This window comes from Papaver somniferum, chromosome 10 (assembly GCF_003573695.1).
Source record: "Papaver somniferum cultivar HN1 chromosome 10, ASM357369v1, whole genome shotgun sequence".
Classification (NCBI taxonomy): domain Eukaryota; kingdom Viridiplantae; phylum Streptophyta; class Magnoliopsida; order Ranunculales; family Papaveraceae; genus Papaver; species Papaver somniferum.
The window spans coordinates 129,709,502-129,734,930 of NC_039367.1; the positions used below are offsets into that span (position 1 = coordinate 129,709,502).

The 25,429-nt window shown below is 36.3% G+C and overlaps 2 protein-coding genes across 2 annotated transcripts; one reads left to right on the plus strand and one right to left on the minus strand.

The window, feature by feature from the left end:
* Positions 1-3,443: 3,443 nt before the first annotated feature.
* On the plus strand, positions 3,444-6,534 carry LOC113318251 (eukaryotic translation initiation factor-like). The gene is made up of 5 exons (XM_026566385.1): positions 3,444-3,761; positions 4,408-4,573; positions 4,675-4,800; positions 6,152-6,217; positions 6,305-6,534. The coding sequence occupies exons 1-5, from the start codon at positions 3,559-3,561 to the stop codon at positions 6,350-6,352; spliced, it is 609 nt and encodes a 202-aa protein (XP_026422170.1). The 5' UTR covers positions 3,444-3,558; the 3' UTR covers positions 6,353-6,534.
* Positions 6,535-7,096: 562 nt separating this feature from the next.
* On the minus strand, positions 7,097-7,881 carry LOC113318252 (protein PROTON GRADIENT REGULATION 5, chloroplastic-like). Its single transcript, XM_026566386.1, has 2 exons — positions 7,454-7,881; positions 7,097-7,348 (listed from the first exon to the last, which is right to left on the minus strand). Exons 1-2 carry the CDS (start codon positions 7,718-7,720, stop codon positions 7,244-7,246), a joined length of 372 nt encoding a protein of 123 aa, XP_026422171.1. The 5' UTR covers positions 7,721-7,881; the 3' UTR covers positions 7,097-7,243.
* Between the last annotated feature and the right edge of the window lie 17,548 nt (positions 7,882-25,429).

Below are 25,429 nucleotides of genomic sequence, written 5' to 3' on the forward strand. Positions count from 1 at the left end.
TTTGGACGACACGTAGAGACTTATGCATGGAAGGATGTAGGACGAATATTGAACGACCACCTGGCGCGACTTTTCATGATCCATACTCCAGCTTCAAAATACACTTTACTAAACGGAGCTGCTATCAAATACTCGTATGATAAAGTCAAATCGGTGATCATCAATGCAACAAGCAGTCAAAGCTCCGGTATAACCCCGATCAAACCAAGTCAAAGGTAACCACAACTGGGATGGAACTTCTTAATCGCTAAAGAGAGGTTCGTTGAGACCCTCTGTGGAGAAATGCGAGATGTTGGATGGAGCCAACTCCCGCATGCAAAATGATTAATTCCACGGGGGACTGTCAAAGAAAACTCCATATTTTGACAGTCCAAATATCGCGTGAGCTCACGTGTAATGTCAGGTCAATTCTACCTTTTTTGTACATAAATGAAGGTGCTAGGACACCATGCTTCAATGGTACTTTAGGTTTAGTTTCATGTTATGGTCTCTCCCATACACTATCATGGGGTCATCCTGCGGGCTTTGTTCAATCTCGACTACTTCGGTGTTATACCAACAATTTAGCTCCGCATCATCACCATCAACTACAACTACCATCTTCAGTCTCTTGCTCCTGTTTTCGTAATGGCAGGTCTCTCCAGCGGGTACTTTGCTTACCAACTAGGGATGATAGCTGTACTGAAATCGGGTTTTGTTACCTCCGGCGGGTACTTGGTTTACCAAACTAGGGTTAACAACTTCTTGAAGCAGGGCACTGGTTCTTTTAAAATTTGGCTTTTCTTGTGGAAAGTCGTTGAAGAAGAAGGCATTCCAGCCTTCGTTTATCTTCATGTTCGAGGATCAACACGGTATCACCTCCATCATAGGCAACTGAATTCAAGGAAGAAAGATAGTGGTCGAAGCAACTTTGCCAACCAATATGAAAATGACCAAAATCGCCAACCAGTATTTTCTATTATGTATTTTTATTTCATGTTTTTAGGTAACTTTGTTAGTAGTACTACAAATAGTTTAGATTCTGCAGATCATCAACAACAGGACGCAGCTATGGAAGTTTTACATCCACAACGACAGAATGTCCTCACAAAAGGAGGAGACATGAGCCGTACACCACATCACAGCAGCAACATCTACCCATCCGCCAAACCGTCGGCTATACAACCATCATCAGCACCAAGGGATTACTTCAAGGTTCAGACTAAGAAGTATCCATCAAAACTTAGGCTATTCTTGTGGATAGTCATTGAAGAAGGTGTCAAAACCTTCACACTCCGGATCTACAACCACCACATCAACAACTATTGGGCTAGCTATAACTGTTGTGTTCTACCAGGATCAAGAAATGACCAAGATTGTGATGAAACTATGTAGGTAAACAGAATCAAAACTCACAAGAACATCGACACCATCAAGGGGATAAGATATTTTCGAACAAGTCTGTCAGAAGTGAGTGTTTATAATTGAGAATTAATTATTCTTATGTTTATCTACCCGATTGTAAAGACTAGGAATGCTACATTCCTAAACTATGCAACACTGGACATTTCGAACCTATAAATAAACCTCTCCTTTTCAACAAAAAAAAAAAAACAAAAAAAACAAATACGTGGGTCCAGAAGTAAAATCAAGAGACTCGGGATAATACGGGTTAATCAAAACAGGGACCGATCTGACCGATTGTTATGCTCTCCCTAAGAGCGTCCACAGTGGTGCGAGTATAACCAAAGACTAAAAAAAAAGACCAAATTTGGGTTTAGTCCGTCGTGTGACGCAGTGGGGAAAGAGTAAATTTGGTCGCGCGTTGATAAAGCTTACGCCTGGAATCAGGCGTTGATAAAGATAACGCCTAAAATGGGGCGTTTGTAAAGATCCCGCCTGAGTTTGGGCGGGGAGATTAAAGAAAAAAAAAAAAAAAAAAAAGAAGTGGGGCGTTGATAAAGATAACGCCCCAAAGAAAGATTTGAAAAACTTTTAAACAGGCGTACATTATATGAATGCCTAAAGAGAGGCGTTATGTATACCAACGCGCGATGAAAGGCGGAGATTATATCAACGCCCGTAGTGTAGGCGTACATTATATAAACGCCCGACTATATTTGGGTTTGGTCTTGATCGCCGACCAAATTTGGTCTGAGTTTTACTCTTTGATCAAATTTTGATCGATGGTCCGTCCCACTCGACTAAAAATTTGGGTATAGTCGTCCACTGCAATTGCTCTAAGAGCGTCCACAGTGGTGCGAGTATAACCAAAGACCAAAGACTAACAAAAAAAGACCAAATTTGGGTTTAGTCCGTCATGTGGCGTAGTGGGAAAAGAGTATATTTGGTCGCGCGTTGATAAACATTACGCCTGGGATCAGGCGTTGGTAAAGATAACGCCGGAGTGGAGCGTTGGTAAAGATAACGCCAGAGTGGGGCGTTGGTATAGTATACGCTTCAGAAACAAAAAAAAAAAAAAAATGGGGCGGAGGTATAAAGCCCGCCCCATGCAAGTTTCATAAATTGTGAAGTTGAAAATGGAGTGGGGCGTTAAGTATATGAACGCCCCATTTCGCGCGTTAAGTTTATGAACGCCCCATCAGGCGTACATTTAACCAACGCCCCGTTTCAGGCGTACATTATATCAACGCCCCTTGTGTAGCGGACATTATATCAACGCCCCATGAATGGCGGAGATTATATCAACGCCCGATGTGTAGCGGAGATTATATCAACGCCCGACTATATTTGGATTTGGTCTTGATCGCAGACCAAATTTGGTCTGGATTTTACTCTTTGATCAAATTTTGATCGATGGTCCGTCCCACTACGCCAGCCCACTCGACTGAAAATTTGGGTTTACTCGTCCATTGCAGTTGCTCTAAGAGCGTCCACAATGGACGACTAAACCCAAATATAGTGTCCAGTTGATAGGCGTAGTGGGACGGACCATCGATCAAAATTTGATCAAAGACTAAAATCCAGACCAAATTTGGTCTGCGACCAAGACCAAACCCAAATATTGTCAGGCGTTTATATAGTCCACGCCCCATAACCAGGCGGACGTATAGTCCACGTCCCACCCCAGGCGGACGTATAGTCCACGCCCCACACCAGGCGAACGTATAATGCACGCCCGTCTTTTTTTTTTTTTAATCTTTTGTGTGGGGCGGGCTTAATACCTCCGCCCCACTCTTTACAAACTTCAAATGCATGGGGCGGGCATAATACCTCCGCCCCACTTTTTTTTCTTTTTTTTTTCTAATTTTTTTTTTCTACACCGGACGAACGTATACTCTCCGCCCCACACCAGGCGTTGGTATAATGTCCGTCTGACCAAATTTAGTTTTTCCACCGTAGGGTCACACACCAAATTAAACCCAAAATTTGATCTTTTTCTTTCTCTTTGGTCTTTGGTTATACTCGCACCACTGCCGTTGCTCTAAGTCCCTCCATACGGACCATACCCTTGCTGTATAAAACCCTTGGAAGATTACGGACGCTCTCTTTTACTTTCTTTCTTTCTCTTCTTCATCGATTTTGGTCTGAAACTGAAAAATAGAAGAAACGGCAATAATGGCGGAGGTGAAACCTGAGATTGAAGTAACTGAAGGAGAAGTAGCACCAGTACCAGAAGTGGCGGCTGAGAAAAAACCAAATCGATTAGATAGGAGATGGACGTTGTGGTGTGATAATCAATCCAAACCTAAACAAGGTGCTGCTTGGGGTAGTTCTCTTCGTAAGGTGTTTACCTTTGACACTGTGGAGGATTTCTGGTGGTAATTTTTCTAACTCTTTTAGAATTTTTAAGTTAGTGAATTTAACCTAATAAAGATCTCATTAGTTCTACAGCAGATTTTATGAATTTGGGCGATTTTAGCCATGTATATAATCTTTACTTTTGAGTTTATAGGTCATGTTCAATCCCTAGAATTTTTACATCTAATATTTGTTTTATTAGTCTATTTATTTTAGGTTTTTATTAATGACAACATTCTGATTGTTCTCTAACATTGTTAGAGATTTTTGTTATAGATTCCTGTGAAAGATTTCATTACTTGCTAATTGGAGTATACCTTGTTGTTCTGAGAATTCTTAATTATGTATTGTATGTTGTATGTAATTAGTTGTAGTTTTGTTGTTTATGAACTATTTTATCTGTTGAATCGTTGTCTCTTTTAGCAATTATAGTTTTTTTGTTTGTCAAAATTAGGTATTTGACGTGGATCTGTGGCTATTCCCATTTCCCAGTCTTCTAATGCGGTCAATTAGGCAAATGCTTATTTGGTTAATTGGTTATTTTGTTAATTATTATTTGGTTAGTCAATTGGAATCAATACCTATATGTTCTTCTTTTTTTTTCCGCTTGACATGGAGTCACGGCTTTCTTATTCTAAGTTGAAAGACAACTTTTTTTGCGTGCAGTTTGTATGATCAGATAATTAAGCCTAGCAAGTTGGTTGGAAATGCTGATTTCCATTTATTCAGAGATGGGGTTGAACCCAAGTGGGAAGATCCGGAGTGTGCTAGTGGTGGCAAGTGGTCTGTATCATGCAAAAGGGCTAGTCTTGACTCCATTTGGCTAGAAACTGTAAACATCAAAGCTTTCTATCTCTTTTATAGCCACATGTATGATCTATATCAAATTCTTTTGGTCGAGGTTCTGACTATAAGAAATCATTGACCATGTAGTTGATGGCTCTGGTTGGAGAGCAATTTGACGAGGGCGATGAAATCTGTGGTGCTGTTGCCAGTGTGCGAACGAGGCAGGACAAGGTCGCACTTTGGACTAGGACAGCATCCAATGAAGCGACTCAGGTTTATACCTACCCGTTTTCTATGATTTAACACCTCAATTTTCTCTGATCTGTCTATAGGTGCATCTATTCCAGGACTGAAAATTAGGACATTGCAACCTTTCTTTTTCTTATCATATGGAACTGGAGCGAAGTGTTTGAATCACATAGTTGGCTTTTTACATTGATGGTTGCCGATACTTAATTTTGAATCTGTTATTTCGTGTAAATATGTCCACAGGAAAGATTACTAATTGGTTTATCTAAAACTTCGCGCCTGCAATAAGTTAATAGAACTGCCACTGTAATGTCCATTCTGTGCATCCCGGGTGCCTTGTTGACTAGCCGATTAGATTCAGAATAATATCTTGGGAAGAAAGTAGTTTGGTTGGAGACACATAATGCTATAAAACTGAACTTTGAACTATGTTTTTACTGTTATTTCATTTAAATACGTATCTGCTACAGCAAGTTTAGTAGGTCTTATTTGCCATTTTGGAGGCAAATTGTTTTGCGCCATAATCTGTTTTAAGCTTTAGTCAAGCTTCTTTGAGAAGGGGTTGTTTGTTCATGCTGATGATTTAATGGGAATTTGAAAGATGGGTTTCTTACTAAATTTGAGGTTTTACGTCCTGAGTTTGTGAGTATTAAGTATTGTGGATATAGCAAAATCGTCCCTCTGAACTTTCAGATGACAATATGATCTGAAGGCATAAAATCCAAGTATCATATAGGTTAAACAAATAGATCTGGTGGAGGTTGCTATTGCTTGCCATCTATGAACAGTTTGGGCGGCACTTGCTTTTTACTATGTTAGGAACATGGATTAGACACTATGTTGTCAAATGCACCTGATGCAAGTGTGGGCGCCTTAGACAACATAGATTAGACATTCTTTTGTGGACGTTCATACATTAATAACAGAATTACAACTGATATATACCCTTTTGGTTACCAAATTAACTCTCAACATGTATCATATATGTACTTATGTTGGAAACGGGCATCATGAATCATAGGAACTTACAGTATCCCATGAGTTGCTTTGTGTTAGTGACGGTTGTAGGCATTGGAAGAAGTTAGCTTTGTTATATGTCAAAAAGTTAAGAATGCTAATTTGTGAAGACATGTATTGACTTGGGGGGTATATGTTTGAATCCTGAAATTGTTCAGAATTGAAACCTTTAACTTGTTATCTTCGGTTATAGTTTATCGAAAATGCAACCTTTACGTGACTTACGTCAGCTTTCAAGCTGCTATTGTGACTTCTGGATGTTGTTAATATCTCTTGCATCCCTTATCTTTGGCGTTGATTTACTATTCTGCATGCATCTGCTAATATTATGCATGCACCTGCTTACCTTACATTTCAGATGAGCATTGGAAGGAGATGGAAAGATATTATTGACGTTACTGACAAGATTTCATATAGCGTTCATGTGAGTGTTGTCTATCGATTCTGAATCGTTTTGTTTCTGCATTATTAGCTGTCCCCTTTAAACTGATTCCTTTTTTTCCTATTGCAGGAAGATGCTAAAAGGGAAAGATCAGTGAAAAGTCGATACAGTGTTTAAGCATTCTTAGATCATTTGGTTCTGAGAATCTATGAATTTTGCTTTTTCATCTTTCAATGAGAGAACATTGTGCTTACATTTACAAAATTAACGAACATTGGATGTAATGAATTAATGTTAAATTCAAGTTTGGTGTTTGAGATTGATTTCTAATTTAAGGTTCGTTTAACGAGTTTGTCTTACTTTACCTCTGTCCTTTTCTGTTCCCCTCTATCTTTCTGTGTGCCTTTGCGATTTTGGTTAGCAGAGGGCAGAGCCGCATATATATATACTAGAAGGGGTACGATTAAGTGTCCTTCATCATGAGCTCCCAAAATATTTAGGGGTTTAGCTCCTACAGTTTATTGGTGGAACCGTGAATCCAAGCTTCTCATTAGGGAGCTCCATGTTCTGTGAGGAGTGAACCTGCTAGTCTGGTTACATAGTTTTTATTGAACTGCTGAACACTAATGAAGGTTACTTCCCCTACGTTTACAACGAAAACACGACTTCTACCTCTGCAATGTAACACAAATAAACTGCAACGAAATCTGATTGTTGATTTAATGAAGCGCGTCAAGATCAAGCCTAGAAGTCTTGGTAGACAAATAAACTGCAACGAAATCTGATTGTTGACTTAATGAAGCGCCTGACAATTAGCACTCATCCGTACACCAGAATAATGTCAGGGGAAACAGGATAGTCAAGATCAAGCCTAGAAGTCTTGGTAGTTGCACAAAAATAGCTCTACAAGAAATATCTACGTTCTATCAAAAAAACTATTACTAATATTTATAAACAAAATCCAAGCTAGGACCGCATAGGCGCATATAATATGAGCTTACTTTGTAGGAATTTAATTAAGTTTTGACAGAAAGAAGAATGATAAAAGAAACAAATACAATTTGTTTACTAAGCTAAGAAGCCAAGTCTTTCGCCGTTCTTCTTCGCCAACCGGATAAGTCCTTGTCTTTGTTTTGCATCAGCTCCAATGGACTTGCAGAACTCAGTAATAACCTGAAAAGAATGAACAACCAGGAAATCTTAGAAAAAGAAAAGAACTACCATGGATGTGTACTATGAACAATAAAGGCAATAATCGAACAAGAAGTAAGTTATTACCTGTGAGTGTAAAGCGATGGCTTTGCCTCTAAGCTGGTTGAACCTTTTCTTTCCAACAATATTCCTTGTTACAACGACGATAGGTGCAAAAACACCCTTACCTTCATTTACATTTTTCATCATTGGATTCGATCGTATTGGCTTAGCGAATTTAACTCGTGTTGGAACTGACTTCATTAACAAACTATGGTCTTCACCTTGTACTGATGAGCCCCAACTTCCGTTAAAAGATGAGTATAAAGTTGCGGAAACTGAAGTAGTAGCCATCCAAGAAGAGCAGAGCTAGTTCAAAATTTTCAGCTAGAAAATGAAGAATTCAAGTTCTGTTTCTCTCTCTCCCTCTCTCTCTGGTGTTAGATTTTGAGCATGAAAGATGTGGTTCTTCTCTTCTCGACTCTTTTATTGTGTTTGAATGCATATTGTGCTGTTAATTTAAGAGCCTTTGGTTTTTATTGGAAGTTAGTGAATGAAAAGTGGTGTAACAAAACAAGTCCACACATTCGGGGTTAGGATTTTTGTTTGGATTGTCCAAATGGACGGTATATACGATTCCTCTCCATTTGTTTGGATTTACACGTACTTGACTTTGTTTTCTGGAGGACTGGTTTGAAGTTTGAACATTATAATCTACCAAAAATGAATCTTACTGTCAAACACGTGACATAATGCGTCAGGTGGTCGATGAACCACGAACCTTCTTCGATGAATTAAGCAGCTTTGGTCTTTCTGCAACTACTGCTAGCAAGCGTGCATCATGAGAAATGACAGTTGAAAGTGCCGATCGTACTGGATGAAATTGATTATGTTAAGAGTACTTTACCGGGCTAATTATGCATTTAGTCTGAAAAAGTGGGATATCAAACATTTTCCCCCGTTGTAAGATAATTTGAGAAGATAGTATAGTACACCTTAGAGACCCACGGGACTAATAGTCCCCCAAAACCGTCTTGTAAGGATAAGACTGCTTAAGGCTATTAAATTTCATAAATATTGGGGACCTATATGATATGAGATTATTTCTAACACCTTTCCTCAAACTCAAGATGGGTCGAGTTGACATTGAACTCTGAATACGGATAACTGTACGCTTATTGCGGCATGAGGATTGTGGCCTACTGATTGTGGCCCATAAGATCAAGTCTTATGGTGGAAGAATTCCATCTTCCATGTCAGCTCAACATTTCGAATTGTTCATGGAAGCTCAAGTCTTATGATGAAATCATAGAAACGCTAATCCAAACAACGTTTAACACTAATCCAAACAGCGTTTAACGCTAAAAAGAATAGCGTTTGACTTGGTCAATGGTATTTGACTAAAAAATTTGCATGGTTGAGATTAAGAATATCTTTTCCGCGCTTCTTTTAGCACGCTATTTAGAATAACGTTTAACGCTAGTCAGATTACCTTTTCTTTGGATTCCACACACCGTTCCACAAAACCATAAAACATGGCTTGAAAAAAGTGTGGATGACACCAACTTGGAATAGGTTGGATTCTGTTAGAGCATTGCTCGGTCGAACTCACAAGTGTTGCTATCTCAAGCTTGTTGTCAAAACTATATCTTGATTTATAGTCTACAAATAGTTAAGTTTTGGACTAGGATAGAAACGTAGTTGAGAAACAGAGGATCACATCAGTCATCATTGCGTTTTACCGTTTGAAGGCGAAGACCAATCGAAGCTTTTGGAGAACTTCATCAACAAAAGGTAAGTGAAGACTGAACCACCTATTTCTCAAGTTATACTCACTTTCTATCATTTGAGACGATGTCACATAACTAACTAGACTAGTATGCATATGAAAGAATTTCGAGTCAAATTTATCTTGATAATTTCTCGAAATATAATGACTAAGCTTAATGAACATTTGCTCATACTTGATGAATTTCGGTTAAGGACAATTTATTGTTCGGAATCAAAATAGTGATTCAAGTTTATCATTCGGAAATAGCCTGGAACAGTGATACGTGTCAGATGTTATTCAGGAATGTTTCGAATTGATTTAGAGAAATATAGAACTATTATTGATTCAGATACAAGACAGTAGTATTAGTTTAGTGGGAAAACTGTTATATGTCTGAACCCATATTACATGTATTCGTACAAGTAGAAAAGTAGCTATATACATATCGACTTATAGATTGCGTGATACGCATATTCGTATGCACATCATGGGAAGTATGTTTGATTCGTGATCCGGATCGGTATGCATACTCGTATGCAAACCATTCTTGAACTGTGGTTACGGAACCGGGGGTGAGTATCCAAACCAGTACGCAAGCTTAAACAGTTCTGTGTTCCTGAACTCGGTAGCGTTTCCAAACCGGTATGAAAACCGATTTATTTATGTGAACTCCGAAACCAGCAACAGTCTTTGAGTTTCCAAACCAGTACGCAAACTTAAAAAGTTTTGTGAACTCCAGAACTTTGGTTTGGTGGAAAGTTTGAAAACTGGTACGCAAACCTAAAAAGTTCTATGAACTCCGGAACTCGGTTTTGGTTTAAAGTTTCCAAACTGGTATGTGTACTATGACTGAATTGACTCACGAACTACCATGTATTTGTACTCGTACATCTACTAATCATGTCGATTATATTTTCAAGTGTGTTTAAATGATTTCTTCGAGATAATTAACATTTGATTAATTCTATATAAACTCTAGACTTAATTGATCACATGTTTGTGACTCAGAGTTAATGTTTTATGTGATCATGAAAATGAAGATTAAGCTTTTAAGTTCAAACCGGCTAGTTTTAGCTAACCATGTTGAACATGGTCTTTGTACACGGTTCGGTTATGGTCACACTAACCAGAGTGTATATCTTGCTTATGTAAATCATATTCAAAGATTCATCTAACGGTGAATATTGTTTGCTTGGTTCCAAAGCTATCTTAGCTTAAACCTAAAGCAACATATGCTTTGAATGTCTATAAAAGGGGAACTCCAAGAAACTGAGATCTTTGAATCCCGACACTACTTTTTGGTGTGTCCTAGTTGTATCTAGATTCTTCCGCTCCAAAAACCCTTTTAGGGTTTAGCAGCTATAAAGATTTCATTGGGATTCGTGAAGTCAGGTATAGTTATCTTTCCTTGATAACTCGAGTATCCTGATCTTGATTGTTTGTAGAGATTGCTCCAACGATCAAGATAGATAGTAATCATCAAAGTTCTCTTCATCTCAGACTTTGTTGATTCCACAAATTTTATACTTGTGAGGTGAGTAATAATATAAGATGCATTTCGGGTTGCATAAGTCCGGATTTTGAGGATAGCTAGACTTTTTCAAATTGTTATCGGTTTCCGTCACCTTGATCTTACATTTGATTTTGATCATACGTTTCGATCGTAATCAGGAAATCAATTATATAGGCTTAATCTGTGGGAGGAAAATTTGGTTTAAAGTCTTGAATTGAGTTGAAGCAACTCTTAGTTGGTGTGAGATCATCTAAGGGAATCAATTGCGCAGAGTCTTGCTGGGATTCAAGAGGCGTAAGGAGCGCGACTGTACCTTAATCAGTGGGATACCTTTTAGGGGTCAACTACATTCCAGTCCGAAGTTAATTGGTAATAGGATAGTGTCTGTAGCGGCTTAGTACAGTTTGGTGTTCAATCTGGACTAGGTCCCGGGGTTTTTCTGCATTTGCGCGTGGTTTCCTCATTAACAAAACTTCTGGTGTCTGTGTTATTTCTTTTTCCGCATTATATTATTTATCTTTATAATTGAAATATCACAGGATGTACATTGATCAATCATAGTAGATACATCCGACCTAGTTTGTTGGATACAACTTGATTGATTGGATATTGGTCTTTGGTACCGTCCAAGTAATCTCTTTGTGATTAGGTTCATGGACTTGTTTCTGTAAACGTTCTAATCGCAAGAGAGAGATATAACTCTAAATACTCTTCCTTGATTGAGATTATCTCTCGGAGTTGTATTGAGTTTGTTCATACAAATTGCCTAAGAAAAAAGTGGTGGTGTATTTTGGTACCCCCGCGTTTTCAGATTCCACCATGAGACTTTCTCTAACACTGAACTGAACATTAAAACACGAAATTCACATACCACAACAACCTATCTTTGATACCAGCTTAAAAACGCATGGGCCTAACTATCCTTGAAAACCGGCTTGAAGGGTAGGATTTCTTAAGGCTCTTAAACATCACAAATGCTTCACGAGAATATTAGCTTAGCATCTGAAATGTTTGATGAGATTCAAATTAAAAAAAGGATGGAACCATGGTTCTCAATCTTGATATCACCCAATATTTTGATAATGTAAGTTTGTCTTTTATCTTGAAAGCTTTTAGAAAATATGGGTTTTCAGATGATTGGTGTACTTGAATTCTTCATATTCTCCTGTCTGCTAGAATCTCTGTTTTTTTTTAATTGTAGTTCGGAAGGTTTCTTTAAAATTGATATATGTCTTCGACATGGTGATCCTCTTTATCTTTGTCTTGATTGAAGATGTTCCAAGCAGAAATATATCTAAACTCTTTCATGAAGGAATAATGACTCATATGGTTTCGAGAAAATGTATTTACCATACTCATCTTTTCTTTGCTGATGGCATAATGATATTTTGCAAAGGTAACATGAAAAGTTTGAATAACTTGAATCATTGAGAATTTACCAACGTGCTTCAGGGCACACCGTTAGTCGTCAGAAGTAACCTATATTATTGGGGGTGGGGTGTTCCTTGAACAGACAAAGAACTATTTCTGAGTTCTTGCAAATGGATGTGGTTTCTTTTCTAGATTGTTATGCCTGGAGATGTGAAGTATCATCATATTAGTAATGTGGTTGAAAATTAAAGGAACAATTTTCTGGTTGTAAAGGTAGACACTTATCTTTTCAAGATAGAGTTTTCTTGATCAAATCAGTTATTGCATCCACTCCATTCACAATATGGCAGTCTATAAATGACGACGTAAATTTGTGCACCAATATGAAGTAGCTATCCAGAATTCGTTGTGGTTATGGGATTCTAGTATTTGCAAATCCTTTTTGGTGGCTTATGATAAGACTTGTGTTTTCGTATGGAGGGTGGGTTGGATATTTCTCAAATGACCTGTGTGAATAAAGCTTTACTTATGAAGCTTTGGTGGAATATTATAACTCCAAATAAAGTTTGGGCTCGTTTATTTAGAGCCAAAATTTTATAACATAATGGTCACATCGTTGGTTATATGAAGTCCATCAGTTTTCCGGGAATAAAATGGGTGCACAATGAAGTTGATACAAAAATGAGAACTCTTATTGGGTATGGCAGATCCGATACTTGGTGTGGGGATGAGTCAATTGATGAAATCTGTAATGGCCAAAGCTCGGACCGGAGTGTGTTAGTCGGTAAAATGATTCCTAATGGAAACTGGTTGTTAAATGATGCTTGTAAAACTTACATGCTTTCTACATATATTGATATTCAAAACTTACTTACTCTTATGGGTGGCGAGGATTACTGGATCTGGAAACCGGCATACAAGGGAAATTTTTCTGTCAACTCGGACAAATAGTTGATCTGTGGGAGATATGAACAATTAGAGGGTGCTAACTTGATCTGGAGACCAGGTATTCATCCATCTTTCGTGGATCAGAACTGGAAGTTTCTTCGCAGAGCTTGTGCTACTTTAGATAGGTGAAAAGAAAATTCAAGATCTAAATGGTGAACAAATGATGTCTATGTAATGCAGAGGAGGAGACTTTGGACCATATTCTGTGGTCACATGGATTTGCAGTAAAGACTTGGACTTGGATGGAGGATGTGTTTGGATTCAAGGCGCATCTTAACTTGGTGACAACATATAAGGAAGCAACTGGTATGAATCATATGATTAAAGATTTGTGGCTTCTAACTATTTTGGTTACTCGGTCGGAGCTGTGGATGATGCGAAATAATTTTATTTGTGAAAACAAGCAAGTGAATTGGTTCTTTTTTTCGATAGAGATTGTTCAATCAAGTGCATGATTTTTCAATAAGGCTTAAGGGTTATATGAACAAAAATATGTTGGAGTTGCGCATTCTGAATTTTTCAGAGTTACTCATAGGAAGGTTAAAGTGATGGAACTGGTGAAATGTTTTCGGAACCATCGACTAATGATGGGATTTTTTGTTGTTGTGATAGAGTGGAGAGGGGGAACCCGGAAGTGGAAAGTGTTGGGGTGGTAGCTCGTGATTCAAACTCAATGGTTTTGGGAGCTATGAGTGTGGGTTTCGGCATTCAGAATAACTATCTAGCTGAATGTTTTGGAGTCATTGTTGGTTTGGAGTGGGAGATCAAGTTTGGAGTAGGTAATGCGTGCATACATACATACTCAATGGGTGTAGTTATGGCGTACTCGGTTGATATCCTGGCAGTTCTTTGGTTTCTTAGGAATGGGTGGCTGGCGGCCAGGTCAAATTACAACGTTATCCGTTTTGAGCACATTTTTAGGGAAGCTAATTTTGGAGATGATGATATGGACAAAAGGGGTTGTCTTATGCAAGATGGAGAAGGATTAAGTTATGATAATAGACCAGATTTTATTATGACAATTGAGTTTCCAAATGTACCTTATTTTCGTTTTAAATAGTTCGTAAGTTTTTGGGGCGCTTTGCCTCTTTTCTGATAAACTATATATTATGTATTGTTTTATTATATATCAATACAATTTGGGCTTGCAAAAAAAAAGGTATATTTAGAAATACCTAAGAGTATAGTTTGTGAATTTAGGTGCTTATTGATTTTCTTAAAGTTAAATACTAGTGATAAGTTTAGAGTTGACATCCTATCCATGATCAAGTTATAAAGAGTACAAACTTATTAAGTAAACCAGTATTTTGGCTTGCATGACTTTTTTTTTAATCTTCTTTTGTTTTATTATCTCATTGAAATGATGAATTATTTAAATTAAGCTCAATCCTAAATCATGAAGCCTACAAATTGTAGAAAAAAATACCAAGGCTTCAGCTCGGTCTATATTTTTGGTTCAGGTACGTAGTCATTTTCCTACCACAATCTGACCCACGTGATTATTAATAGTTATATCCGTAATTACAAATATAAAATAGGCAAATAGAATAATCATACAAAAGTTAAGAGAGGTGTCTACAAGGATGATGACCAATCCATATTCTCTATTGTAATCCAACGTCAGTAGCGTATTAATTTTATAAAACTTTTGAAGTTACAAATTAAGGTACTTCTGGAGTGAAGAAGCAAAGGTACATTTATGGAGATTGGATGGTAGTCTTTTGGTGCACGTATTTACCACGTGTTGTTTTTCTAAGTTGGTGACCTTTTGGTCATAGGAACATAAAATGAATGATACTCCTATGTTATATAGGTATTGGAAAGTCTTGATAGATGCATCACGCATGCTATGTCTAGTACAAATGTTAATATAATCAGTCTAATCATATTTGATGTTTCATTCTTTTGAGAACCAATAAAAATCATACATGGCATGTGAATAAGTGTCGAACTAGTGTCCATAGAGTGTCAGAATCCTACAAAATTTGGGACATAAAGGTGGAAATTCCATGACATGTTTGAACTGTCCATATTCTACACAATTAAAATATGGTTACTGAAAAAAGACGGGGTACCACGTACACCACCATATTTTAATTCAGAACCATGTATGGACAAAGTTGTCATAATCAGTGACACAGATCAATAGAAATATCTTATATCTAATATGAAGACAAGTTTAACTTGGACGATATCATAAATTAATATCCAAGTAATAACTTAGTATGTATGCGAACTGTAATATGAACTGAATTCTAACAAGAATAAGTCTTGTAATATTTCTTTCAAGATACGAATTCTCAAGAATAAATCTTATAGGTTCTAAATTGTTTTTTAGGCTTAAAAACTATCCAAGTTATTCTAACGTCATACTTGTGATATTTCTACTATAAAATTAAATAATATACTGCGGAAAAGAAGTAACATAAGACACCAAGAATTTTGTTAATGAGGAAAACTACAAAGCATAAAAACCCCGGGACCTAGTCTAGAACTTGAGTACCCTACTGTATAAAGATGCCACAGACACTCGCGTATTATCAGGTTTCAGACCGGAATGTAGAATCGACCCTGTGAGCAATTCAACTTCAGTTGACCTCCTTTACGTCTCTTGGAGTTCGCAAGACCCTATGCAACACGATTCCACTAGTGGACGTCCTTTACATGCCTAAGAGTTACTTCAACCTAAGTGAACATTTTTATGATTGTTATACCTCTAACAGGAATCCTATTTGATTTTCTTCAGAAAGATATTTAATCAAGATATAAAAATATACATGTTATGAGGGATCTTCAAGAAAATGAGATATCAAGCAAACTCAAGATTAGGTTGCACTTATTATATTCAAAAGTTGTATATAGATATGCCTAATCAATTCAAGAACAATCTAAACAAATCAAATCAGAGGTGCTTCAGATATTTGTCTTATGGAATCACAAAGTATGAGACGAAGAATACTTTCAAAGTAAAATAGTCTGATCGGACTTCAAAAATCTCTTAGCAAAGTCTTTAAAATTCGTAACCTAGAATAAAATTTCTAGAGGACTTAGGTTTTTAGAGGACGACCCTGTCTGCAACTAGGACACAAAAGTGTCATGATTCAGTTTCTCGTGTACAAGGAATCCTAAATTTATATTGATGAAAAACTTTGATGGCTTACAAACAAACCTAAGTTCGTGAATTATTGCCTTGTATAGAATTGCCAAGTAAACGAAACTTCTCTATATAGACTGTGCATGAAAGCATGTGAGAAGTTTGCTTTAAATTACAAGGAAGATGTATGCAACCAGAGTGCACCATATGGTTTGACAGAGAGCCGCGGTTAAGTAGTTCTAAATCCGGCAAACTTAATTTGATACAAGACAAAATTAGTTCGTGAACTGTCAAAACAGTTTGCGAACTAAAAATTCGTCTCCTAACTTTGGAGTTTTTATATTGACAAGTTCCTAAACTATGCAAAACAGTTTGTGTACTTGAAAATAAAAATTGTACAAGAAACATTATAAATCAACTAGTTCGTGAACTGTGCAAATCAGTTCATGTACGCTGAAATAAATTGTATCCAGTACTATTTCAAAATCAACCAGTTCACAAACCAAGCAATTCAACTTCTGCACACGAGTTAATTGAGATATTAGAAATCAAGTCCTTATATTTACAAGTCCAAGTTCGTGAACTGGTGAAACATTTTGTGAACTTTAAAAACTAACTTAACTACTCCTTATATCTTGCAATCTTCTTTGCAATGCTCATCATAAAACTAAAGTCATACTACATGTCTCAGTAGATAAAATGATAGATAATATGAGTACATAAGATAATCAATCTTCACTTACCTTCGTTGATGAAGTTTCTGTTGATTATATCTCTAGTGTTCAAGGTTGATTGGTAAATTCTGATTCTCGACTACCATGTTCTATTCCTAGTCCGTGACCGACTTTAGTATATTATAAATCAAGACATAGTTTTGATCAACTAAAACTGACAACAATCTTGACATACCAAAACTTGTGAGTTTGACCGAGCAATGCTCTAACAGTTACAACGTATTTTAAGTGTGTCTGTGCGATATAGATGAATTCATATTTCTCCTAAATGTGATGGATGATAGTCCATATTGCTAATATATCCACAATAAACACCAAATGTTATATGAAAGATCCACTCTGCTCATTTCCAGATGATTTTAGGTTGGATAACCAAAAAATTCCAGAGCTAGGCCCATATCATGCGTGAAAGTTTATCGAAAACTATTATGAAGGTCCCATATTGAAAGACCCACTCTCAGTTTAAGGATTGATAATTTGGTAATAATTCTTACTAAAATATGTTGAAAATAGTCTCACATTGTTTGGGTAATTTAAGATCTTACAATAAAATCCTTGTGCTATCCTACTCCTGGAAGTATAAAATTTGTTAGGAGCATGAACTTCAATATGGCCTTAAAGCAAAAAATTTGTAACGAGTCCAATATGACCATACCTCGTCACCTGATTAAAATCCCACATATTAGACCCAGAGAGTATACACATGAAGGGACATGTTGAAAATAGTCTCATACGACATGACCCTCACGTTTGACCTGAAAATTAATACTTGGATGTATCACATGATGTGGCTCCTAAAAATTAATATTTCTCTTTTGGTCAAGAAGAGATAATGAGACTTGTACATATATGAGGAAAAAAAATTATTGGAAAAATCACAAGTTTTTTTTTTTAATTTTTAATTATTTTTTCTTTCTCTCGTAACAGTATTTTACATTATTTTCATGATACCAAATTACACGAAGGAATCAAGGCTTGGCTTCCCTCCCCGTTGTCCCATCCCCAAAAAAAAACCAAAGTGTTAGAGCATTTCTCGTTGAACGCACCAAGCATTGGTTGTCATATTTTAGTTCCAAAACTCAAGGTCCCTTGATTAGATTACTAGAATCAACTTCTTTAGGTTAGATATGAAGTATAGAAATATTGAGACAAACTCGTGTTACACTGAAAAACTTGAAGACGTATCGACATCAACGAACACATCATCCTTCTGTTCGAGGTTAGTAATACAAGAGTTGACTTGTTTCCATTTCTATCTACGTTGTTGTCAAGTCGTTTATATTAAAAACATAACATGCAAATTTTTATGTATGAAAATCTAGTATTAGAGACGATCATATCATTATGATCAAAGTGTCAAAGAAGAATATACAAGTTGTATCACAATTTTGATATATTCAATTACGAAGTATAACATTTATCTTTTGAACTTCGTAATTGCAACATAGACACTATTTTTGTAAATTGTTACTAGATTGTGTAATGAACTTAGGATTGATTTCATGCTTAGAAAACTATGTTTCATTACAAATAGACTTGTTGAACTTATTTCATAGTTGAGGAATCAATGGGATTGGTGGTCCGGTTCCTACTAGGTATCCATAGAAGGACCAATATAGTCAATATCGGATTTCGGTTTATCTCGGTTGAAAGTGAGACACTGGGACAACTTTGTATCAGAGAGATATCGGCTCCAAATAACGGTGCAATCTCGGTTCCAAATTTTATACTTATAATTGATAACAAACATTTTTTACTAATATACAAGAAAAATAAATACAACTATAGTAGACATCATCTATAGTAGCTCCATTATTCAAGCCATAGTCCATAATCAGTGTGGCACACAAAGATGGAGACAACAATCAACCACGTGTAGAGTTAAGAACATCGCTCTTGAAACCTTACATCTCATCATCGACCTACTCTGTCTTGGAATGGAAAATATAAAAAACTCATCTAACAGTTTGTGTTAAATTTCTTCTAATAGTGATCTTATATGACTTGTTCCAACAGTTCAGTTCCACCTAGTATTGTGCCATTTAGCTATTGGGTCAGCTGGGTTGTTTACAAAGGTTTAATTGGAATGAGAAGATAGGGAGGAATAAGATTTCTTATTGTTGTTGATTGATATGTTGGATGAAAAAGATTAGCTCTTACTGTTGTTGATTGAGATGTTGGATGAAAGAGATTAGCAAGCTTATACGAGTTTGTGAATGGGTTTTTTCAATTGAATTCGACTAAGATTTAGACAAGTTTTAGAAAACAAGAACATAAAGAACTGCTCTCAAGTTGCGAGAAAATTTGGACATGGTTAATCACCAAGAAATCATAGATGAAAAAGACGAGTTTGAAGGTTATTTGGATGGAAAAACCGTGGATTCATGTTAGGAGCTCTGACTTATATGCATCGATTGAGGATAGTTTTGCAAGTCTTTCTCTAATCTCTTAAAATTACAATATAAACCGAAATAATCAGTAACAGAATCTCGGCCGAGATTACAGAGATAAACGAGATTTTCGTTAAGTTTTCGTCTCGGCGATTACTTCTTATTCGTCTTGGGAAGGCACCGAAACCCGAGATCTCGCGAGAAAATCTTCCGAGATTACCGAGATTAACCACACTGAGCAGGACCGACCCCTCTCTTAGGGATCTATAGCAGGATCAGTCCCTATTGGGTATATCTTATTAGACTGGTCCCAATAGCAGTCTTATATTTCCGGTTTTACATATACTTTAGGGTATGTGTGAATATGGGAATATGAGTTGCTATTAAGGAAAGTTCAAGATGTGGATATAATGAGTAATTTGAACATGAATTAAATCCTATCTTTCATTGTTCAAAGATATTCCTCGATACTATAATGAGATCCCAAATCGAAATATCTGAGAATCTTTTAATTAGGGTTTTCGAATTTATATGTTTTATTTTACCAGTAAGTAAAACATATCTCTGGAATATATATTAGTAAAGTATACTTGTATACTAGCTAATATTAAGTTGTCATCCATGAGGGATTCAGTAAATTAGTTGGATATTAACATGAATTAGACAAAACCGAAAATTGGAGTTTATTGCATATCTAGATATTTTCGGTTATGGAATTTCCTTGGTGTCCAATATTCTTTAGACTATAAATGTGATGTTTGTTCTTCGTACAAACTTATCCTGACACATGCACTTCATTTTGTAGTTATCATGGTATCCAAAATATCTTGTCTACTAGTTTAAAGACTTCCGTGGGATCAAGAAGCGTCTAGATAGTACCGTTGGTGATAATCTAGAATCACATTGTTTTTAGTTTTCTATTATTGATTTGATTGACTAACGGTGGTTGAACCTTGATTACGCCTAGTTTAACTATTCTTGAGATCATTCTCTTATGATATAAAATCACTCAAACTAGATCAAGTATTGACATAGATCAGATCTCTCTTTATAACTGACGATAGGCTTGTGATCATCCATTGTTAACAGACTCCGTTTTGTGCATGCTCGATCACAATAGAATCAAGTTTGTTTGTGCAGGTACATTGAAGGCTGAAGATTTGAAGACAAGAAGATTTCTTATTGGTTTCTGATCTTTGTGATTTACTTCGTGCACACACTTGATCGGCCGGGATCCAACTTAGCTTTGTTTATTTAGATAGACAACTCATAGCTAGTCGTATAGACTGGCAATATATTATTTGGTGGTCTTCTTCAGGATCCTAATCTGATTGATTGTGTAAACCTAGATCTAATTATCTTTTATTATCTAGATCTTGGTTGATCTAAACCGATCAAAAAAGTTTATATTATTTAGACGGAAGAGCCTTTGTTTAACTCAACACAAATCTCTGATTTACTTCTTGAGGTTTAGAGCGGTTACCGAACAAAGATAGTCCTTAACTGTTATGGGATATGAAACTAAGGAGTTGAGTGCAAGAAGTCTTCACAGCGGGTGAAGAGACTTAAGATAGTGGACCAGATTGATAGTAGGCGTAGGGATACTAAAGGAATTAGGTAACTATATACGAAGTTGGTAGTTGTCTTTGTATAGCGGCTTAATTATGAGAGTATTCAAAACTGGATTAGGTCCCGAGGTTTTTCTGCATTTGCGGTTTCCTCGTTAACAAAATCTTGTTGTGTGCTTTTAATTTACTTTTCGCATTACAATTATTATTTTAGTTATAATAAAGTAATTTAACTTGTACATTAATCAAAACACTTGAGTTTGATCCCTATAGTTATTCAGTTTCGATACACATTCTATATTTCAAGTGTACACCTCGTGGTTGCTATCTTCTTGATAATCTCTGTCTATATTAGATCATGTGAGGTGTGTGTCATATAGGTTGATATCGAAAAGATTGTGGTGTACTTGGTACCCTCGTCATTTCACAAAGTACTTGTGAATTATAAGCAATATTAATAAATGCGGACTTAAGACCGGGGTACAAAATTTTTGTGCTTAGAAAACTTATAAATGGTTATATATCCATCCAAGCCCCTGACTATTCTGAACCTAATTCTGCCACTTTCAAATTTCATCACATGATTGAGATTATAGAAATCAAAGATGAAATTCATCTAACTATATTTGTTACAAATTATTTTTTTTCCCTCTAAAACTCAATTCGAAATCACTAAGAATCAAATTCTCTTAGGCTTGTTGAGGTAAGGAATTTGCTATAAAAGAATGGTTTGGCATAACAAATTGTTTCTAGTGATCTTTAACATAGAAGTAACAAGCTACTTGTACATCCTTCTGAATCCATGATTGCAATTTTGACATGTTCTACATTAGAATATTGCGAGGATCGCAGAATAAATGTGCATCTTACTAGCTTTATCGCTGTTTGTCATTTATATTTGTTTTTTGTAGTGCATGATTTTTTTTTTCTTTTTCTAATACGAAAAGAGGATTTTATTATTTGACTGAGAAAATTTCACAGAAACTGCATCAGCAGCTAAAGTTGCCTTTAACCAAGAGGGGTTATTTTCTTCCCATTCTTCCACTACAGAACCAGATAAAGCATGCTTTGCTAAAGAGTCAGCAACATTGTTTGCATCTCTGTGAACAAAACTATATCTCCAAGAATCAGACTTATTTGAGAAAAAACAACACTCCTGGATATATTTGAATCAATCCAGTTTACTACCCCCTCGTTTCTGTTAATGGCATTGATTACCCTTTGTCTATTACCCTTAGGATCTACTGCTGATTCTGGAGCACTTCTAGCTCCATTGGACGCACCCGCAAAGTTTCTCAAAATTAGTCTCCCTCCTCATTTTCCATTAATTTACAGAAAATTGCATCTAAATTTTTCTTAATTTCATTGTTGCCAGGACTCTTCCAAATATGGGAATAAGGTTGATTCAGAGTTGTTATTATGAATAGTATTGATGTTAGTTTTTTAGTAATCTGACATGTGGGTTTTCATATTTCTGATTATAGTTGTTCCATGTACCTTAACTTTGTCAAATACAACAGTACACCTATGTTTTCATACTTCCCGAATTGTAAAATAGTAAGTATAAAATTGATTCAATTAGATGGTTTGACAGTCTGATCATGATCAAATTATAAAAGACATCCATTCATGAATATCTTCCCCATGTACACTTTGAAATAAGTTTGAATATATAGCACTGCTGACATTTTCAGTCACTTTACAATACAGAATGAGATGTTGTAAAGATTCAACATGATTAGAGCGTAAGGGGAAAACAATGTCAATATTGGAATTATATTTAGTAACTCTATCTTTTGCAGGAAGGCATCTATGAATAAGTTTCCACATAAAATGCTGGATTTTGATAGAAAGTTTATTTTTCCAATGAGATTTCCAGTTAATAGGAGGTGACGTGGCAGCTATATCTTGAGATTCATTTTAAAATGGATCTATAAGTAGTATTGGCAGGGAAAACTCTATCTCTAGCGTGCTTCCATCTTAATTTTTCCTTAACAAAATAAGGAGTTTTAATCTTCTTAATAGCCTCAATTGTTTGGTTATCATATAAAGGGTGAAAAATAGGCAAATTTCATGATCTATTATCCTTATCAATAAGTTGGTATCGGCAAACACAACTAGATTTAAGAGGAATATTTAGATAAGGGATCCAATTATCTTTCCTTCCATATGAAGATATTGATCCCATCTCTAACTTCTTAGCAACAACTTTTTTTAATAATCTCAATGCCATCACATATCCCATTCCATATATAGCTACTTTGTTTGTTCAAAACTCCACTCAAAGGATTAATATTCACGAAATATCTGCATCTAAGAATATCCACATGATTTGAGGGGTTTGTTGAGGTTATGCTTTACAGACTATGGACAATCGTAATTAAGGCCTTTAACGCTTGAAAGATGTGGATTAGAAGAGAAAAATGAAACAATAATCTTCCAAATTCAAGCAATTTTTGATTTCCAAAATTTTTAATCATGAAATAAATCTAATGAAAACCGTGGATGAATATGTGAAAGAGGAAAGGTGTAAAACATGCCGACCCAACGTATCCCAGACCATGAAGCCACGTGCTTAGCTTGTTGCGTGTTGTGTTGTGCCAATGATTCAAACGTGATGTGTTGTGCGTGTTAAATGGCGTGTTGTCTTGCGCCCCAAAAAATAACCGTGTTGTGTCATACTGTGCCATGATGCGCTGTGTTAGCACACTTATTTTATGTTTTCCAAAGTAGATATGTTTCAGATTTTTTTTTTTTTTGAAAGAGTTGTTCTAATTATTATTCAAAGTTATGAACTTCTCTGGGGTAAAGTCGCCCCATAGAATCATTCGTTACAGTTACATTTAGGAAATTCGGGCAAGAGTTTTCCCATATATAGGTTTGACAGTTGTCACCTATTTGTTTTTGCTGTTGTGTTGCCATGTTTGCAAGGCCATCTGCCGCTTGGTTTGCTTCCCTATATGTGTGTGCGATTATGAATTGTTCCAGTAGTCGTAGATGACCTTGTATTTCCTTTATCATGTTCTGAATGATCCATGGTGCCTGTGAACTGTCTCTCTTAAGTAGAAACAACAGTGACTTTGAATCTGTTTCAAACTGTAATTCCTTCTATTCTCATGAGACCGCCGTCCTTGCTGCCAGTAGGAAGGCCCAAGTTTCTTCCACCAATGTTGTTGTTATCCCAATTGGTGCTGCCATGGACATCATCACTAGCCCATGCATATTCCTACAAATCCATCTCGCACCTGCCACCTCTGGTGGTTCTCCCGGTTTGGCCTTGCTTTCTCCATTAATGCTTATTTTCAACCAGTCATGTGGTGGTGGGATCCATTTTACCCAAACAATGGTGGAATTCACATTTTGTGGGCGTGCCGGTTGGTGTTGTCGTGGTTCCATATGTTTGGTTAGCCGGTGTTCTACGAACCATTTGTATTCCTGGATGAGTATGAGAGCTATATGAAAGATTTTTTATGGTGTCTGGATGATGTTTTTTTAGACTTTTGCATTGCGTGCCAACCATATGTTCCATAGAGTGTAGCAATATGTTGTGAATTGTTCTTTGTTCCGGCTCTTTCCCATGAATTCCTCAAAGTTCTTTGGTGGTGCAAAAAAAGTCCTTTGTCTCCTTCTTCTTTGATGTTGTTGGTGTTGATCTCCCTGTTGAAAGATAGCAGTTGGCAATTGATGAGGGGGCAAATTAAGTCCGATGTATGGGTTGGGTATGCTTTCATTGTTGTTGAGGTTCCTGCATAAAATTTCCCATGTTTGTCTTGTCTTGTCACATTAAAAGAGACATTGTTGCACTGAATCTTTGTGTTGGTTGCATAATGGGCATGTTGATGTGGGTGTGATATTTCTGTTGTGTAATGTCGAAAAGGTCGGTAGACCTCCATGACTGACTTTCCATAAGAAAGGTCTGATTTTTTTGGGGCAACTAGCCTTCCATATTTGTTTATAGATTTGGGTGTTGGTACTGGAAGGTGCAGGAGCTGGGTTGCTGGTGGTATCAGATGGTTGTGGTTTTGTTAACACCTCGTAGCCACTTTTTACCGTGTATTGGCCACTTTTGGCATCTGATTGAGTTGGTGACAACAAGTGTAAAAAATTGGGATAATTGAGTTATGTTCCAATTATATGAATGTGGTTCAATTAGTGTATTGACCAAGTTATTACTGGTAATGTTTTTGATGATGTTGTAGTAATGAGGTTCAAACCCTCGGACTTGTGAAGATTAAATTTAAAGATTTAATAAAATTATATACAAAAATATTAACAAAGTGGGCGAGAGGTAACCAAGACACTAAAATCCACTATTACACATGAATGATGTCAAATATTTCATAACTCTAATTATCCTTTTAATCCTTTATTTCTTAATCCACAAATAATCAAACATATTCTCAAAAATTAATTGTATCCCTTAAGCATAGATTATCTAACCAAAGCATAACCTATCTAATTGAATCACAACTAATGAAGAAAATTATGTAAACTTTTAAGAACTCTGCAAAAGCAGTGATTGAGTGAATTATAATTAAATATTAGAGAAAATGAAATAGTTACCCATTGTTCATGTGTGAATAGCTTCATCCATTGCCTTGGTTACGAGAGAATTAGCCGCTCATCATGTTGGAAAACCTCTCAAAGAATTTCATTGATGCTCAAAAATGGTTT